Source organism: Balaenoptera ricei, chromosome 2 (assembly GCF_028023285.1).
Source record: "Balaenoptera ricei isolate mBalRic1 chromosome 2, mBalRic1.hap2, whole genome shotgun sequence".
NCBI classification, from domain to species: domain Eukaryota; kingdom Metazoa; phylum Chordata; class Mammalia; order Artiodactyla; family Balaenopteridae; genus Balaenoptera; species Balaenoptera ricei.
This window is the reverse complement of record NC_082640.1, coordinates 112,315,228-112,333,121: the sequence shown is the minus strand read 5'-3', so window position 1 is coordinate 112,333,121 and position 17,894 is coordinate 112,315,228. Positions and strand designations below refer to the sequence as shown.

The window sequence follows — 17,894 nt, the reverse complement described above, 5'->3', positions numbered from 1 at the left end:
GTTGCTTGTTATGGAAGGGAAGGCAGGTCTTCTCAGTACATTTGCCTAAAAAGATAACACTGTTATTAGCAGGGTAATCTTCGGAAGAGGGAGTAAATTACAGTTGTGTGTACATAGGAGAGAGCGTGTGTGTGTATGTATCTGTCATGGAGGTGGTGTGTGAAATGGGTGGTGACTCTGTGTGTCTCTCTCCTACAGATGCCTCTGCATCTGTAAGGAACCCAAGAGTTAGGTAGAGGGAGAGATGCTGTCTGCTGGGAGCAAGGGAGAAGGGCTTTGCTGTCCTTGACTGACCTCTCTGCTTTGTGGGTCCTGCACACTCCAGGCTAGCCCATGGGGATTCAGTGCCCCCCTGTGGTTGGCATGGTTCTTCCTAACTTTCCCCAGCTCCCAGGTCCCTTCCTGAGTCCCCCACTGTTCTTTGTGATTCTAGCAGTAGCTATGGTGGGAGGGCCTGATACCATGGTCAGCAGTGGTCTGTGGCTCCTGCCCATTCTCAAGATTGGCGCTCAGAGGCTCAGAGGAGAGGTGGGGCGACTTCACAGATGTTGAACGGCAAACTACTGCCCTTTTGTCTCGGCTTCAGGCTTAGGACTGTTTCTCCCTTCCTCTCATTTTCAAGGAATGTTTCCCTGACTTTAGGAACAGAAGCCCAAGATAGCTAAGCAAGGGTGCTATGGGAAGGAGATTAAAACTAGAAGAACACGGTCATGAGAGCCTTGGGTTGTCAGCTTGAAAATTCTGGAACTCATAAAGAGATATTAAAGGGTGATTCTCTAAAGGAACACACAAAGCAGTGAAACTACAGCAGGAGGGATAGATGTTAAGCTTTAAAGAGTACTCCTCTAATAGGGAAAAGCCAGAGAGGGAGACGTGACCTTTCTAGAGAGATTTTAGGACTAACTGGAAAGTGAGAGTCTATTCTGACCAGAGGCCAGGGGTGTGGTCAGGGTAAACCATGCCCAGAACAAAGTAGTCGTTTGCACACTCTCTCCTCACCAACATCAGAATTTTTGGCCAGTTGGATAAATATACAGTAAAAGTAGAATGCTTTCTGTTTTTGACATTCAATGAGTCTAAAGACAGTAACTCAGAATAAAACTGAAATAAAAAGGAAAGCATTGACAACTGGTGTCTTTAGACTTAGTCCTTAAGCATCCCCACAGACTGGGGGTGGGCATAACCCCTGTCTGCACCCCTTTGGCTTCACCTTTGCCAGTAACCATGGGCTCTTCCTCAGGTCAGCGGGGGGAATGTGAGGGTATCTGGCCAGTCGGCACACTCACATGTACCAACCCACTCCAAATCTGGCAGCTGTTTCTTGTACTCTGTCACCCAGAGCCAGGAGCAAGGGACCGTTTCCCCTGGTGAGGGAGGCAAGACACTGGAAAGCTGTCCTTCAGGGGAGGGCGAAGTGGAATGAATTGTCTCCTAAGAATTAGTCTGGAGCTCTTTGGTTTTTGTTCCTGGGTGTATATTGTTGACGTGTGTTCTCTAACTGGCCTCCCTCCTGGCTCTGGGGTATTCACAAAACTCTGGTTTCCCTTTGATGCTGTTCCCCGGCTCCCTTTCTTCACAAATTCTTATCTTACAACAGCAATATCCAAGCCCGATTCTCAACTTGTAAGCAAGGGAAAGGTGGAAAGCTCCAGGGGGTTGCTTCAGAAAATCATTTATTGGTGCAAAAATGGAAAGCTGGCTCAAAGCGGGAGGGCAATTGGAGGTCTCATTCTTTTGTTTTTGTTTCTGTTTAAATATATAAAAATAGATGGGGTGGAGAACGAGGGGTGGGGAAGGGACACAGGAGTTGAGAAGACTTGAAAACTGATTCACATAAACTCTCTTGTGACTATTCCAACTAGCTTCTCCTCTTATCTACTTTCCTAACCTGTATATCTTCACTCCTATTTTTATCTTTCAACTCTCATGATTCTAATTTTCTTCAGTTACAACCTATCTCTCAAGGCTGAGAGAATCAAGGTTCACTCCTGAATCTGGCTTCTAGTCACCATGCCCCAGCTAACTCAGTTGTCCCTCCTGTCCTATGGTTCTCATGCCTGTTCTTATTCCATTCTTCCTCATTTCCAGCTCATTCAGAAATCACGTTCATCTTCTGCTCCATTAGAGCCCTCTCTGGCTCCTTGCTGGGGATTCAGAGCTTTTGAAAATGATCACGATTGTTCCTTTTCCTGATCCCAATGTTCTCTCTCTGCAGCATTCCCTAGCTCTATTCTAGCTCTTGATACAATAGGGTTCAAACTAAAGATGATTCCAGTCCTGGTTGGTAAGGATCTTGGGAAAGGAAAAGGAAATGGTCATTGGAAGGATGGCTGAAAGCAGAGGAGGCTAAAGGGGAATCTAAAGTCTCCTGGGATGGGAGGAGGCAAGAAAATGCATGACCCACCCATGCTTGAAATCTCCAGCCTCTGTTCATTGACCTCAAATGCTGAGAGCATCAGTGACACAGAAACATGTGAAGAGCCTCGGAATCTAATGTGCTTCTCCTCAAGCCTCCTTTCTATAGCCATACAAATCCTCTGTACCAGAAATAGCTCTCTAACTTCCATATAATCATGTCCTTTCCAATTTCTCCTTCCAAAGTCTGGGCAAGATCACTGGAGCTGAAAGCAGCAGAGAATCAATGGTGTGTGGGACGTCTTCTGTTTGCCTCTCCAGACTTCTTTAGGACCTGTACCTCACAAGGCTGACCTATCTGCAGTGCATCAACAGACATTTTCGTCCTTGGCTTCTTTGGTTTGGCTTCTTTCGTTCTTCGTTTGGGTATGGCCAACAGGAGACATTGGCAGTAGGTCAAAGAGTAGAAGGAGAGTGAGGGTATTCCTCTGGTTTCCTCCTGGTCGAGTCCCTGCAGGTTGGTTGCATCCCTGCACCGAGGCCACACCTCTTATTGGATGGCCCTCTAGTTTTTGGTAACTGCTCCCTCTGTTCAGCCTAGGTAACAGCATTGTTATTATTCAGCCCCAGGGAATTACACCATCCCTTGTTGCTCTGTCTAAACCCTGCCCACACCTTTCTATATACTCCCTTTATTAAACTTGCCTCACTTATCCAATGTGTTCTCTGCTTTCTTATGAGACCCTAACAAAGAAGATGGGGAGGGAAAGGTAAGGAAGAAGAGAATCTACATCTTGAGCTTTTCTTAGAATCACAGAAACACGGGTTTGAACCCCAGCTAGCTATCAAGTTATTTCACTTTTCTAAATGCACTTCCCTAGACTTAACATAGGGATAAGATCTACCTGGCAGGGTTGGGAAGGGGAGATAATGTATGTGAAAGCAATAGCACAGTGCCAGGTGCTCAATGTAGAAATTCTATTATTACTACCTGTGAGTGTATTCCACGTGAGAACATTTAATACTGAAGGGAAAACGGAATAGGATGGTGCTTCAGGGAGATTATTTCCCATGTCAGACATTTTAATTTAGCTTTGCCTGAAGCTTGCCTTCTCGCTGACCCCTGTGTGTGTAAGCTGGGCTGCTGAGGAGGTGTGTGTATCTTAATTTATGGGGAGGGGGATGGGACGGACAGAGGACAGACTGAGACAAGAATGAAACTTGGGAGACCTGGTCCATGTTAAAGCCACTTGGGCTTCCACACCGAAAATATGAGAAAGGGCAAAGTGGTAAGCTGTTGAGCTCAAAGGGCACACCTTCTCTTTCCCAGTTTCTCCACTAAGTCTGATATATTCCTCCATCTCGTGGGTCAGGGGCTGGGCAACAGCCATCCTGCTCCTCCTCAGTTGCACATAATGTACATGTCCTTAGCAGCTTCTAAGAGAAGCAACACATTGTGGGAGTCGCTCAAACTGAAAGGCAAATTGTCCAGCAGGGAGGGGCTGGAGCCCTAGCGGCAGGTCAGGCATGCAGAAGGAAAACCGCTAAGTCGTGGCAGAGCCAAGTAATCACCCCAGGCATTTCTCTGGTGCCTTTCTCCCTCTCCAAACACACTGCTTCTTAATCCCTCAGCACAAGGCAGCTGGAGGGAGACAGAGACTCAAAGAAGAGCAAGAGTGGCCCTGAAGCCACACAGGGCTCAGCGTGAAACATAGCAACCAGAAGGAAATAGGCTCCATTTAGCCTTATCTCAAGAGTCTGTTGGACACTTTGTGGGAGACTGATAATAGGCACTGGGAGTGGGGTGGGTGTGGTTAGCATAGGAAAAAAATCTAGATCCCTGTGGTTTCTGTTTTTAAACCTCTTCTCTCTAAATTCTGGGAACTCTGGCTCAGTTTCTCAACACCTGTGCATAAGGTGGTAGTAGGTCGTTGGAATTTCAGCAATGCTCCCATGTCTCGAGAGGCATGGCCTGCAACTGACAGAATGGCTGGGGGCCCAATTCCAGAAAATAAGACTGCATCCCACACTCACCCTTCCCGCTCTCCACTCCACCACACCTCCTGTACCAGGTGCCTCCTAGGCAACCCGGAGAAATGAAGTATAGCATGGCTGAAGGGGAAGGATAAAATGGACATTTTATTACACAACAGTAGGATAAACGGGACAAGAGTCAAATCTGGAGTGATGGTCTTTATATCAATCCTCCAGTTTATAGGCACTCAACTGAAACATCCTTTTCTCAGTTCTGCATAAGAAATGGCATCTCGCGTAGCGAAAAGCTGGGGTCCAGGTTACGGAATGATGCCTAGTGAATGTCACTTTGTCTCAGTGAAGAAATGTCAGAGGGCTAAGGTCATTTGGGAGGCATCTCTTGGGGGTAGGGAGGTCATCTTAGATCCATCAGAAAAGTCAGGTATCTCTCAGGCCCACAAGGCAATAAAGGCCATGAAAGCAAAACCGGTGGCTACACAGCCCCACTTGGCCAGAGGGGCTTCAGGACCTGCAAGCTCCCGGGGCAGAATTTCCAGGAAGGTGACATACAGGAAGGTGCCAGCTGCCATGCCTTCTAACACAGCCTGGGCCAAGCCTTGTCGCCCTTCAGAGACTCCCTGAGGCACAGCCAGCCCTAGGGCTAGGCCCACGGGGGACATGAGAGCTAACGACAGTATGGAGAGCATGGCCCAACGTGATCCAGTGCCTACCTGCACCAGCCGCAGTCCTACACCAAACACTACGAGCCCCTTGTGAGCCAGGATGGCAAGACAGAGCTGCAAGGTAGCTGCGACTGTTGGCTGCAGTCCCACAGCTAGACCTTCAAACACGGAGTGAAAGGAGAGAGAGAGCAAGAGGACGAGGGCTCGCAGGGGACCTCGTGATGGTGAGGGTAGAGGTCCATGGCTATGGGGTTCAAGGACATTAGCCATACCCCATTCTTGCTCCTGCACTTTTGATCTTCCAGCAGCCCCAGGACAGCACTGCAATGCCAGCGACTCCAAAAGGAAGACAAAGAAGAAGCCCAGGGAGATGATGAGCTCTCCATAGGGATACTCCATCTAGGAACAGAAAGAAGGGTTGTGAGATGGGAAAGGAAGGCAAGAAATTGCATTGGATGGACATGGGATTGGGAGACTGAAGAGAATGGGAAGTGTGGTAATAGAATGAAAATAAGGGAAATGAAGCCAAGAGTAGACACGGACGTTCGACAACAAGAATACCAGAGGAACTAAGGGAAACAGTATCAACAGGTTTAAAAAATGGGAAAATGATATGAAGCATGTCAAAGGGTCCAGAGAAAGAATGGAAGGCTAAACAAGAGTTCTTTCTGGGGTTTCATAAGCCCAAAAGGATTGGGGGGCTCCTCTTTTCCTCCGCAATGCCAGAGCTGAGGAGCAGAAGGAATTCCTGGAATTCCACACATAAATCCTCTCCAAAAGGTCTGGGCATGAAAGGCATCTCTGGCTCTCCTTACTCTCCAGGTAGGGGCTGGTGGGAGATACTTACATAAGCTGAATCAGCATCATCAGAATTCCCCTCACTGTTTGTGCTGTTCTAGGGAGAAAAAAAGCACAAATTAGACGAGGGAAAGAGCAGCTCAGCTTCCCGTCCTGTGCCTTCGGCTCCATCACTTTCCTTAAAGGCCAGTCTGACCTGCTTCCATCATTCCGCGCAAGAGCTGTCATCTTCCCTGCTGTTCCTCCTGTGTCCTTGGCTTCATTACTTTCCCCCCTTTCTCCTCCTGGTTCTGTTCATCATTCTGGCCTCACAGCCCTGCAGCTCAGCAACTCTGCTGCTCACCTGTATCACCAACTTCTGGATCTCTGATTCAATTCCCTCCAAGGCTTCAGCAGTCATGTGCATGAAACCCGCTCCCAGGAAAATGCCAGCAGAAGTGCAACTCAGGAGGCTGAGGACCCGGCGATGACGACCTAATAAAAAGCAGGAGTTACAATCCAGCTGGCAAAGAGGAGACAGACAGCGATGACTGAAGAGCCACAGGCAGCACCCCATGTCCCAAGCTTGGGGATGATGAGAGAATCAGAGCAAGGTATCAGGATAGGGTGACAAGGCTGAGTCAGACTTAGGTTATGGGGACAAAGACGTGGTCGGGCTGTACCTGTGGCTGTAGCAGTCTGGAACCATTTGAAGCAGATGGGGAAAAGGCCACAGACCAGAGTGAGAACCAGCAGGGAAAACAGGCAGCCAATTTTTACTCCTAGTAGTGGCTCCATCCTTGTGGTACAGGGTAAGTAGAGGCCTCAGAATAACAAATGGAGTTACAATCTTGGCAGCAGGAGTGGTGTCTCAGGTGGTCAAAGCTGGAGCGTCCACTCTTCTGAGTTTCAGAAGGCTATTGGGTCTTCTTTCTGGTCTGTGTGGCCTCTTCTTGCGCAGCCTTGCATAGAAAACTTGCCCAGCCCCAGCTTCCCGCCCTTCCCCTACATGGAGGCCCCTCCCCTGGCTGACGCCTTCCTGAATTTAGAAATCAGAAACTCCAGACTCCCTGCCAGGCACAGCCTGGTGCTGTGTCTTCTCCTCCTCTTCAATGCTCCAACTAACCCAAGGGCTGTGCAGTCTTAGTTCTAGCCTGGGGCTGTTCTAATCCAAAACGGGAGTCTATGGTAGCTCTCCCCAGCTGTTTTGTGTTGGGGACAATCTGGTCCTGCCTCACTCAGGACATTTGATCTAAGCCTTCTATACCCTCTCTACCCCACCTCAAGTCTTATAGGTTGCTATGCTGATACCTGAACTGCACCCTTTCAGAGGGGATTTGGGGCCACTTGGGGTAAGGAGGAGGGCCTGGGAAGTGGAGCTGCCACCACTCTGTGGGAACTAGCAGAGGAGGGGGACTCCCCTATCTTGTAACCCCAGAAAAACAGCTCCAGGCATGGAAATGTCTAGAAGGAAGATTTCTAGTACTACAACACCAATACTGCTATAACTTTTGACTATGCTTGTTTCCTGATATAAATTATAGGAGAGGGACTGAGAGTTTTAAGACAAAGAAAGTTGCTCTAGCTCTGAAACAGCAAGGCCTAAGGGAAAACTGAAGGCTCCTGCCTGGATATATGAGGGTGGAGATAGATTCAGGCCTGAGGGGAATCAACTCTTGAGAGAAATGTATGAAGTGAACTCTGAGGGGGCTGAGAAAGTTGAAAGGGAAGGAGGAAGAAAAAAATAGAAGCCAAGCAGCTGCTGATTCCCCTATTCAGGTGGCCTGCCTAACAACCCTGAGACCTGTTGAGCCAGTTCTCAGGGAGTTGGGGGTGGCTTTCCCCACTACTCCAGATTATCTCAGGACTCCCTGGGAAGTCCTGGAATCTGGTGGAAGCAGCAGGGTTCTTCCAGGACAGGGTGAGCTGGAGATTTGTGTGGGAAGCATTGAAAATCTGAGGATTCTCTTCATTATAGGACAGGCCATGACAACAGACTTCTACACCTTTTAAGAATCACAAGATCCATTTCCGTTCTTTGAAAACTTTTAATTATTATTAAAACCTAAGCGAACACAGCTATATAGGGGTACTGTTGCTGAAACTCAGCCTCTGTTCACCGGTGCTGAACAGAGACGCAGAGATAGAGTTTTCGGTGAAGTATAAAAGAGTAGCTTTTATTGCTTTGCCAGGCAAAGGAGGCCACAGCAGGCTAATGCCCTAAAGACTGTGCCCTCCCTTAAGAGAGAACAGCAAGGGGTCTTATAGTTTGGAAGTGGAAAATAGGGCCATAGATAAGGATCAGGGTAGATGCAAGCTTGCATTCTTCACTTCTGGAAAATTTCAAAGCTCGTGTTAGCTGCTCTCCAGACTGGTTCTGGTGGTCCTTGAGATTACTGCACGGTGACCTTCTTTCTGGAATGAACAATGCTCACAAGGGAAGGGAGTGTTAGGGAGTGTTTCCTTGGAGGAGTAAACACCAGGTGCATAGTACAATTCTAGCTAGAAGGCAATCATCTGCAAAGTGCAATTAAACAAGAAAGAAAAGCATCTGTGAGAGGATGGCCGAGTGAGCTAAAAGAATAAGGCCTACTATAATGGAGGCTATTTTAACTAGTTTTTTGCTGTAAAAGTACCAGCACTCCCATCCTGGATACCAGGTAGCTTCAGCCTTGGCAGTCATGATAGAAGAAAACACTCGTTACACATCCTTGTCAACTCTCAGGGGGATCTTGAACAGGTGATGGAGGAAGCTCAGATGGCGTGATCACAGGTAAACGATCTCCCCAGGAGCTGACACGGGCACAGCGATACAAATCCCTATATAAAACAGAGGGTCAATGTGGGCTGCAGGTTCTTGCTACCTTCCACTAATTTTGGTCACACCCTCTATACCTGCCATGTCTGCGGGCTGTGATCACAGCATGCTGCATATGCCCATCTGGACAGCACAGGTGACAATGCACATGGCGCGGCCGTTTAAGAACAGGCTGAGTGATTCGGGGCCAGCGATTAGCCTCCTCCAGAGACCCTCGGGCAAGGATTACCATCGAGAACTTTTCCTCCTTTGGCTTCTTGTTCTAAGTTAAGGATATAGAGATGGCTTAGAGGTAAAAGACAAGGGAAAAAAAAATTTGAACCCCATTCCTGCAGCCCTTTTCATATTCTATAAGTCATGCACATTCAGGGCCTAAAATCTCCAAGCTATTCTCTGAATTTTCCAAATCCTCCCGCCTCTGAGTCTTTTTCATTGTACTCTCCCAGGCTATTTTCTCCCTACCACAGCATTCCCAGAGTACATACCCAGCTGAAGGGGATGGCATGGTAGGCCTGGGAAAAGCTACAGGCCAGGGGCTTAGAGGCTGTCAACTGGGGACACGGAAGTTCATGGGGACACTGTGAACACAAACAAAAGACATGAGGTAAGACAAAAGAACAGATCATAAAACTGAAAACCTAAGAGTGAGAGTCAAGAAGGGCTAGGGATAGGGGAGCACAGGAGCAGAGGGTAGGAAAGCCAGAGGAATCACTAAGAAAGAAACTGGATAGGGACACAAAGTAGTGGAGGTGGCTTAGCTTTACTCTCTTACTTTTCCTGGCCACAGCTGAGTTCAGATCTTTGCGCGCTGGGAAAGGGAGAAGTAATACTCACCGGGGCAAAGACAAAACCAGGCCGAGGGTCCAAAGGTGACTTCTCTTTTCCCTGAAATCAAAGGAAATCAAAAAAATTAGGTTGGGCCTGAGGGGTCTATTCTCATAACTCAATCTCTGCACTCAGTAAATTGAGGACTCCTCTAACATTCAATTCTGGTAATTATTAACTATGTTCTTTGAATTAAGCTGGCTGCTTCTTTAATCCTCCAAACAAAGAACTTTCTCTTTGCAGCAGGAGAAAGGCAGAAACTTGGCACATAGTATGGTGCTCTCCCTTGTCAGCAACCTCCACTCTCAAAAAGATCCCACTCTAAGACAATTAAATTTATGATTATACACTGGCTCATACTGTCCCAAAGAGATAAGGTTCTTGGCTCAGAAATGCCCTGGATCAGGGGTCGGCAAACATGTTTTTTATAAAAGGCCCAGAGAGTAGGCAAAATCTGTTTCTTTCCTAACTATTCAACTGCTGTTTGTACTGTGAAAACAGCCACAGACAACAGACATACAGCCACAGACACACAAACAAGCACGGCTCTTATAAAAACAGGTGGCAGGCCGGATCTGACCCACAGGCCCAAGTTTGCCAACCACTACCCCATATCATAATGACTTCATATGCCTACTATCTTGAGAGTCATCCTCACCATTGTATGACAGAGTCCCTTCAGTTTTCACAGGCGTGCCAGTAACTGGTGAGAATAGGTGGGGTATGGAGGGTAAGGTGAAAAAAGGAGAAAGAACCTTACGTTAAGGACCAGGTCCCTGGCGTCCATGAGAAGGGAGTGTCCAGCTTTTGTTCCATTCTCCACCAATACCTGATTACAAAAGGGGAAAATAAGAAGCCCCAAATTACACGAAAACATAAATGTCAGTAGCTCTGTAAGAACATTCCCAGATGGAATAGGGATCCTAAAAGAAATGGGCATTATATATAAGATGTGGATGGAGACCCTAAAAGAAGGACAAAGGGATCTATGTAAGAGAAAAATGGTCAAGAATGAAGACAAGCTCCAACGGGGAGAAGGAAAGGCATGAAACCCATGAAGCTGCTTTAAAACTTGAAGGGAAAAAGGGGTTTCTACTCACCAGAAAATGACCTGTCTTGCGCCACAAGGTTTGGACTACATCAGTCCGGTTGGCCTTGCTGGGCAGTTCACTGAGAGAAAAGGCTGATACCACCACATCGAATTGTACCTGGTGCACAGGACAAGGAACATGACAGACCTGACATCTCCCTCTTCTAAGAGTACAACAAAGGTCTATCCCACTAAATTTCTTCTGCTTTCTTTTATTTTCTAACACTTAATGCAAGGTTGCAAAGCCAAGGCCACAGTTTTCCATGTGCACACTCCACATTTAGCATACTTTAAACATCGCCACTTGCCTTGGGTGATACAGGTAGAAACTGTCTGAAAAAGACACCTGGCACATAAGGCATCCCAGATCCTGAACCACCTGTACAGGAAAGTAGAGATGTGGCAACTATGAGTGTACAGGTGTAAACTGAAGTGACATTCCGATAAGAAACATGGCCCCGAGAACAAAGAAAAACGCTAGCTGAGGGTGAGATGCAACAGAGTAAGCAACTATAAAAAAGGGCAGAGAGAATACTGGGTCACCTGTCCTGTTATTCTTACCCTACCCATTCACAGTCCAACAAAGGTCTCCAGCATCTTCTGCTGGACTATTGTATTGGAAGATGAGACTCATTTTTAACTTTTAGCCCTCTCCTCTACTCCCCAATAAAAGACCCTCTCTTGTACTCCTTTGCTTTTTTAACTCCTTCAACTTTGGAAAAGCCCTTCCTTATACTTTGTCCTCACCTTTCAGTAGCTTTTCTGCCAATTCCAACATGGCTGCTGAGCTGTCCACGCACATATATTCACGTAGGCTCTGGCCCCAAGTACTATGAGCAGCCCTAAAATGGCAAAAAGTAAATCGCCAGTTCTCATGACAGAGTCATCCCTACAAGAGACCCCTCTGTTCCCGACCCACCCTTGGAGGAACAGAGTGCTATGTTAAAATAGTTGGAAAAACTAATAGTGTTATTTTCTTATTTCATTTACAACTCCTTAAAAAAAGGCAGACTCAAAAACTATTTGTGCACAAAACAATCCTGATAATATGTAACACCTCTACCCTAGACTAAATTCCTTTCCTTTTTTATCCTTCTAATCATGGATCTTTTTTTCACTTGACATTTCTTTATGTTCTGGCCCTAATCCATATACCTTCTCATGCCTTGTCTAACCTGAGGGAAGAAACATTCCAGTCCCCAACTTTCCTATTCTCCCTCTGGTTCTGCAGTCTCTTGATATTGACGTGGTGTAAGCATGGCTCTCTAGAGCTAGAATTGACAGAGAAAGAGAAAGATACTCACCAGGTGACAGAGCCAGTACCTGTGCCAAAGTCCATCAAGGTTTGTGGCTGGAACTCTGGAAGTCGAGCTTGGATCTAAAGAAATATACAACACCCCACAGTGGGGAAAGTAGACGCTTGGTCAACATGAATTAGGGGACCACAACAGAGAAAATGAGATATGAATGCCTTTTAAGATTCAATGTAAATGCTTTATAGAATAGAAAGCTCTTAAAACAGTGCTTCTAAACCTTTCTTGGGTCAAAAATTCCTTTCAGAGAATAGAGAACCTCCTAAAAAAAAAAAATATGCACATGCAACGTCCCAAGTATCCTACCCCAGAAGACTACTTTATGAATAAGGGAACTGACGGTAGGAAACTGAGCGAATTTCACCTCATGGAATGCCCTGGAGACTGCTGCAAAGCCACCATCCAGTCTTGCTGCCATATACACCAGGCTCAGTCCCTCACTGTAGCTGCCAGAAAAACCAGAGAGTCATACCACTGGGAAATAACCTCTATCCCGTAGCTACCCTCTAGACTTTTAGGAAATGAAATCTTTGGAAAGGGCTCTTCCAGCTCAACACTTTCACTTCTCAACACAGAAGAGTCCTAGGGAGGCTTACAAGCCAGGTCGCTTTTTCAAACACAAAATTGTGTAACTGTACTTCCCCAAGTCTCCTTCTTCTGCAGCCCTTCTAGTCTCCCTTACCTCAACTCTTGCCAATGATAGGTAGTTCTACGCAGAGCATGCAGCACTTCTCCACAAAGTTTTTCCATCTGACATGAGTCTGGGGTGAGAACAAGGACTGGAAGTGAGGACCTAGGAAGAACAGGGCTCAGATCCAATATCTGAATAGACTGCCTGCCCATTCATCCCCAATTCCCACCTGGGAAAAGCCTCAAAGCTTAAGAGAGAAGTCAAACCTAGAGAAAAGTTTCAGGTAAGAATAACAATGACCACCACCACCACCAAAGTGTAACAGATAGTATATTTCCTCTAACAGCAGTTCATTCAACTCAACCAACTCTATCCCACAGGTGTGTTCTATATTAAAAGGAGGTGTAACAAAAATTTAAAGGCTAGGATAAACACAGTATTTTGTGGATTTCTTCACTTCCCCAAAACTTAATATTGTGACGTCTCCAATGCTCCTATAGAGAGGAAAGGGGCTTGAAAAACTAAAGTCTCATGATTGTGTTTTGTTCAATACTATCTTATCTACCGAGCACCTACTATGAACCAGATGCTATAAGAAGTTCGGGGAATACAAGATGAATAAAAGGCAGGTTTCTTAATAAGAGACAACTCATAACCATAAAAATAACCCGATAAATTATTCTCCTTTCCCTGTAGTGGGTTTTAGTACTGGAGACGAACTTTATTTTACTTGAACAAAAGCTTAGATGGTCTTAATCCAGTGGACTTGGAGGACAAAACCAAAGATCTAAGTTTTGACAGGATACTGAAGCACTCACTGACCTTTACTCAAGCCCCAAGCGCAATCTCTGAAATAATCTGTCTTCTCTTAGTAAGGCATCATTGTAATAACTGCTCTCGTGAGAAAGTCAAATAAGAAATTGCAGTATCTATTTAAGAGACTGCGAAATTATTTCTTGCTCTTCATTTCCCTCTGTTTTTTCAATTTGGCCTACTCTTTATTCTTAAGCCCTACCTGCGTTTTCCAGGAATTTTTTCTCAAGATGGACAGCCCGTCTTTGCAACTCCTCTGGCTCTACAGGTAAATGCCGGCTCCAGAGATAATTGGTCAGTGCTTGCACCTTCTTCTCCATATTGGGCATCGAGCTCTCTAAGGACCAAAAATGAAAAGTGGCATCACTTGCACGCAGGCCCAGTTTCCGCTTCTTCTCGAGCCTCCATTTCTCACCGTTACTCACCCAGCAGCAGTAACTGCGCGGCGTCAACCAATACTTGCGGCAGCCGCACGCGCGACAGCTGCAGGATGCCGGGGTGCCGGCGATGGGGCCTCTTCCCCAGGAAATCAGACTTGTTATCCACCTGGGATACGCCGGGCACGAGGGCAGCGAGAGCCTGCAGACCGGGAAAGAAAAGCTGATTGGGGGGCAGAAAGCATGGCTGCGGACGGTGGCTAAGGAAGGGGCGGCCGAGAGCGCTCCTCCTCGGAGCGGAGCTGTTTCTGAGATCCACAGCCTCTTCGACAGCAGGGAAAGTAAGCACTCACTCGGGACTGGGGAGCTATTCCAAGGCCGCGGCGCCATCTGCCTAATGTCAGCAGATACCCTGGTCCTCTAGCGGTCGCCATGGAGCCAGAGGTGAACCGGAACCGGAAATTTAGGTGCAGTGACCCTCTCACTCGCCGCGGCGAACATCCTCCGCGGAACGTCGGCGCGGGGCAGAATCAGCCAATGAGGAGAAGGAGTGCTTGCTAGTAGCCAATAAGCAATCGATATGTAAGTCTCCTTGAAGACCGTACGTGCGCCTCAGTTCCGACGGAGCGAGCCGGAAGCGAGGTGGCCTCGACTCTGTGTTGGGATTTGTCTCCGCCTCCAGAAATCGAGAGGGCGGGAGGAGGTAGGAGCGGGCCCTGTGCTGCGGTCTCTAGAAACGCGTCAGAGACAGGCAGCGTTTCTGTTTGTATTAACTACCCGTGTTCTTTTTTTTCTCTTCTGGAGAACGCTGAAGTCTTGGGATTTTTACCTCCTGTGTGAAACGGAGAGAATGCAGTATCGGAAAGGTGAAATAAGGAAAGCCAGATTTAGGCGTCCGAATTTAACAGAATAATAGGTAATACTAGATTTAATGGTTTTTTTTTTAAACATCTTTATTGAAGAACAATTGCTTTACAATGGTTTGCTAGCTTCTGCCCCATAACAAAGTGAATCAGTTATACATATGTTCCCATATCTCTTCCCTCTTGCATCTCCCTCCCTCCCACCCCTCTAGGTGGTCACAAAGCACCGAGCTGATCTCCCTGTGCCATGCGGCTGCTTCCCACTAGCTATCCATTTTACATTTGGTAGTGTATATATGTCCATGACACTCTCTCACCCTGTCACATCTCACCCCTCCCCCTTCCCATATCCTCAAGTCCATTCTCCAGTAGGTCTGTGTCTTTATTCCCGTCTTGCCACTAGGTTCTTCATGGCCTTTTTTTTTTTTTTTCCCTTAGATTCCATATATATGTGTTAGCATACGGTATTTGTTTTTCTCTTTCTGACTTACTTCACTCTGTATGACAGACTCTAACTCCATCCACCTCATTACAAATACTTCCATTTCATTTCTTTTTATGAGATTTAATGTTTTTTGCATGTTAGTTTCTCTTAATATTAAACCAGTACTCTTAGGTAAATAGCCACCATGAGAACATTATGTGCCAGATAGTGTGGCAAGCACTTTTATATGGTACTACCTCATTTAGTCCCCACAATTCTATATGGTAGGTTACTTTAACCCCATTTTGCACCCAAGGAAAGTGAGTGTTCAGGTGGCTATTACGCCCAAGATCACAGAGCTTGTTAGGTGAAAACAAGATTTAAACCTTGGCAGTCTAAGTCTGATCGTCACCTTTAAACATATGCTCTACTGCATAATGTTGGCACTTAGAATGCAAGTTACCAAGTGCCAACTACAAATTAGCACTTGCCATCTACCTCTACAAGGATTAAATCATGAGCTGCTGCAGGTGCTGAACTTTAACACTCTCTGAAAGGAGTTAAGGGTGGAGATCAAGAATGAGGCACTCTGTGCTCTGGGAGGAACTGGCGGAGAAGACCTTCAGAGAGTTAGATATTTTCAGGAGATGATTTTTATGAGCCCAATTCTTGCATCTCCGCATATCTAGAAAAGCACTAAAATCTTTCATGGTGAAGTCTGCTCCTCATGACTAGAAGTAACCTTCACGAGAGTAGCAGCAACCTTCTGCAAAACTGTGTGCTTGGGACCTCCCTGGCAGTCCAGTGGTTAAGACTCTGCACTTCCACTGTAGGTGACACGGGTTCGATCCCTGGTTGGGGAACTAAGATCCCACATGCCATGTGGCTTGGCCAAAAAAATGAATAAATAAAAAGAAATTTTTTAATGTGTGCTTGATTGCAGGTATCCCCCACACCCCTCACCAAAATCACATATATACTGACCTAACCCCCTGCCTCTTTGGAGCAGAGCTATCTGAAATGCTGTCTCCCGGGCTATAGTCCTCATTTTGCCCCTAAATAAAACTTAATTCACAACGCTCACATTGTGCGTTTTTTTTCAGTTGACACAAGTTAACTAAGAACAATAAGCTAAATGTTCTGAAGTATTAAATTAACATGTAGCATTAAAAAGAACTTACCCACTCTAACCTCTTGATTCCTATAGCAAACACATTAGTTAGCTATGGTGTATTTTAACCTTTTGGGATAGAAATCTGGTGGCTGGATGGGTAGCAGTATTGTCTTTGGTGTAACTGCAAGCATCCAAATATGAAAATTATGTGATAAAGTATGGGGAACTATATCAGTTGGAGAGTTAAATGTCTGGTTTGCATTTGGGTTATTAAACTTTGCTTCTAATAAAGGAGGCCTTTTCATAATCTGAATGCTACGGAAGGAGACTTAGGGGCGCTTAAGACCGCTGTTGTAAATGCCCCACTCACTGCTCTTCTCCCTTTCAGGTTCACCTTCTCTCCTCACCTCCCCACCACTTTGATTCATGCTGCCACACTTAGTCTCATTTCTTGTGACACTTTGTTTTACTTTATATTGCTGGCTCAAGTGTTAGCAAGATAAACTATATAACTGTAGGTTAGCTATAGCATAAGATTGGCTATGTTATTTTTTGACGTAAGGAGGTAGCAGAACATAGGGATAAAGTGCTTGGCATCTGGAGTCTGGCAGTCTGAATTTGAATTCTAGAGCAGCAAGACAATAATAGTTGCTACCTCACAGGGTTATTGGAGTGAGGATTTAATAAGATAATGTCTAGCCCAAAGTAAATGCTCAATGTGTTTATGCTATTATTATCATATGTATTTTGGGAACTTAAAGGGACATGATCACATTTTAATTTTTATTATGAATTCATGTCTTATTTCCAAGACAGACTTGAAAATGGGGATATTTGGGACCAAGTAAGACAAAGCACTGGAGACTGAGAAGTAATGAGCAGGAGAGCTTGGTGGTGCCTCTGAATGTCCCTCCTGCTTTTCCTTTAGAACTACCAACATAGATGTGGCTTCATGTATTTTGACACTGGCCTAATTAGGATTGTTCCCTTCCTTCGATAATACAACATCTCAAAAGCTGACATAGTTCTGAATTTATGTGTCTTTGTTCTTAAGCCAAAGTGTTGTTCATAAAAACAAAACAAAACAGAAACCTCCACATGAGCCTCCTCAGGGATCAAGGATGTCCTTAACACATCTAAAACAGTGCACATAATTTTTTGTACATTGATAATGCTTAATCAATATTTGTTGATGATGTTAATAAAGTGACATATTTGTTTCCATGCTTGGAAAATCTCAGCAGGATAGACTAGGTTGAGGAGCTGAGTCTAGTCATTTAACCAGGTCACAATCCCATAAAGCATAGATGAGCCCATTTCATACCTAATCCATGAATTCTACCAACTTAACACTGATCATACTTTGACCTGGGTAATATTTCCAATTAGTGGCTCTACATTTAAAAAGCAGATAAAAGTGTGGAGAAACTAGACAATATTAAAGAGAAATACCACCACCCCCCCCAATTAAGTAAAGGAAAATAAGAAAGATTCTTTGAGGAAGGTTTGGATAAGTTGGTTAGAGATGGATAATGACCAATGGAAAGAGCTAATAATTAGATCTAGAGAAAGTCTCAGTAATGAAGATGTGAAGCAACTGGAATAATATCTTGGGAAGTTAAAGAAATTCTACCATCAAAGATCCCAAGTAGTACCCTTTTTATCACTTTCTTCATTTCTTTTTGTTGTTTTCCTTTTTAAAATCTTCTCTTAAGGCATTATTTGTTGAGTTTATTTGCATTTGTGTGTCTTCTAGATTAGTATTTATCTTTTAAACAATTTTCACTTTTATTTGTAACTTTCCTGAATATGTCACCCTTTTTTCTGAATTTTTTCT

The 17,894-nt window shown here is 45.4% G+C and overlaps 2 protein-coding genes and 1 long non-coding RNA gene across 4 annotated transcripts in view; 1 reads left to right on the top strand and 2 right to left on the bottom strand.

The window, feature by feature from the left end:
- Positions 1 to 4,479: 4,479 nt before the first annotated feature.
- Positions 4,480 to 6,746, bottom strand: SLC39A2 (solute carrier family 39 member 2). The gene is made up of 4 exons (XM_059915628.1): positions 6,473 to 6,746; positions 6,154 to 6,284; positions 5,860 to 5,907; positions 4,480 to 5,411 (listed from the first exon to the last, which is right to left on the bottom strand). Exons 1-4 carry the CDS (start codon positions 6,585 to 6,587, stop codon positions 4,779 to 4,781), a joined length of 927 nt encoding a protein of 308 aa, XP_059771611.1. The 5' UTR covers positions 6,588 to 6,746; the 3' UTR covers positions 4,480 to 4,778.
- Positions 6,747 to 7,817: 1,071 nt separating this feature from the next.
- METTL17 (methyltransferase like 17) lies at positions 7,818 to 14,101 on the bottom strand. The gene is made up of 14 exons (XM_059913743.1): positions 14,010 to 14,101; positions 13,705 to 13,858; positions 13,482 to 13,616; positions 12,518 to 12,596; positions 12,200 to 12,281; positions 11,827 to 11,900; positions 11,270 to 11,364; positions 10,831 to 10,901; positions 10,533 to 10,640; positions 10,193 to 10,261; positions 9,442 to 9,492; positions 9,093 to 9,185; positions 8,685 to 8,869; positions 7,818 to 8,609 (listed from the first exon to the last, which is right to left on the bottom strand). Exons 1-14 carry the CDS (start codon positions 14,088 to 14,090, stop codon positions 8,504 to 8,506), a joined length of 1,383 nt encoding a protein of 460 aa, XP_059769726.1. The 5' UTR covers positions 14,091 to 14,101; the 3' UTR covers positions 7,818 to 8,503.
- A 180-nt stretch (positions 14,102 to 14,281) lies between these two features.
- Positions 14,282 to 17,894, top strand: part of LOC132360546 (uncharacterized) — a 60,262-nt gene continuing 56,649 nt past the window's right edge. For both annotated transcript variants that reach the window (XR_009501125.1, XR_009501124.1), the window contains exons 1-2: positions 14,282 to 14,359; positions 14,461 to 14,572. This is a non-coding gene — a long non-coding RNA (uncharacterized LOC132360546). The remainder of the gene's footprint in view (positions 14,360 to 14,460; positions 14,573 to 17,894) is intronic.

Bases quoted from the DNA above. Each gene is read 5' to 3' on its own strand.
- METTL17 (XM_059913743.1), bottom strand. From the start codon at position 14,090: ATGGCGACCGCTAGAGGACCAGGGTATCTGCTGACATTAGGCAGATGG. The intron at 10,641-10,830 runs GCAAGTGGCGAT...CCTGTGCACCAG, and splicing joins TTCTACCTGTATCACCCAAG to GTACAATTCGATGTGGTGGT. The intron at 9,493-10,192 runs GTAAGGTTCTTT...CTTTGATTTCAG, and splicing joins CCAGGGACCTGGTCCTTAAC to GGAAAAGAGAAGTCACCTTT.
- SLC39A2 (XM_059915628.1), bottom strand. From the start codon at position 6,587: ATGGAGCCACTACTAGGAGTAAAAATTGGCTGCCTGTTTTCCCTGCTG. The intron at 5,908-6,153 runs GTGAGCAGCAGA...TTTTCTCCCTAG, and splicing joins TCCAGAAGTTGGTGATACAG to AACAGCACAAACAGTGAGGG. The intron at 5,412-5,859 runs GTAAGTATCTCC...TTCTGTTCCTAG, and splicing joins ATGATGCTGATTCAGCTTAT to ATGGAGTATCCCTATGGAGA.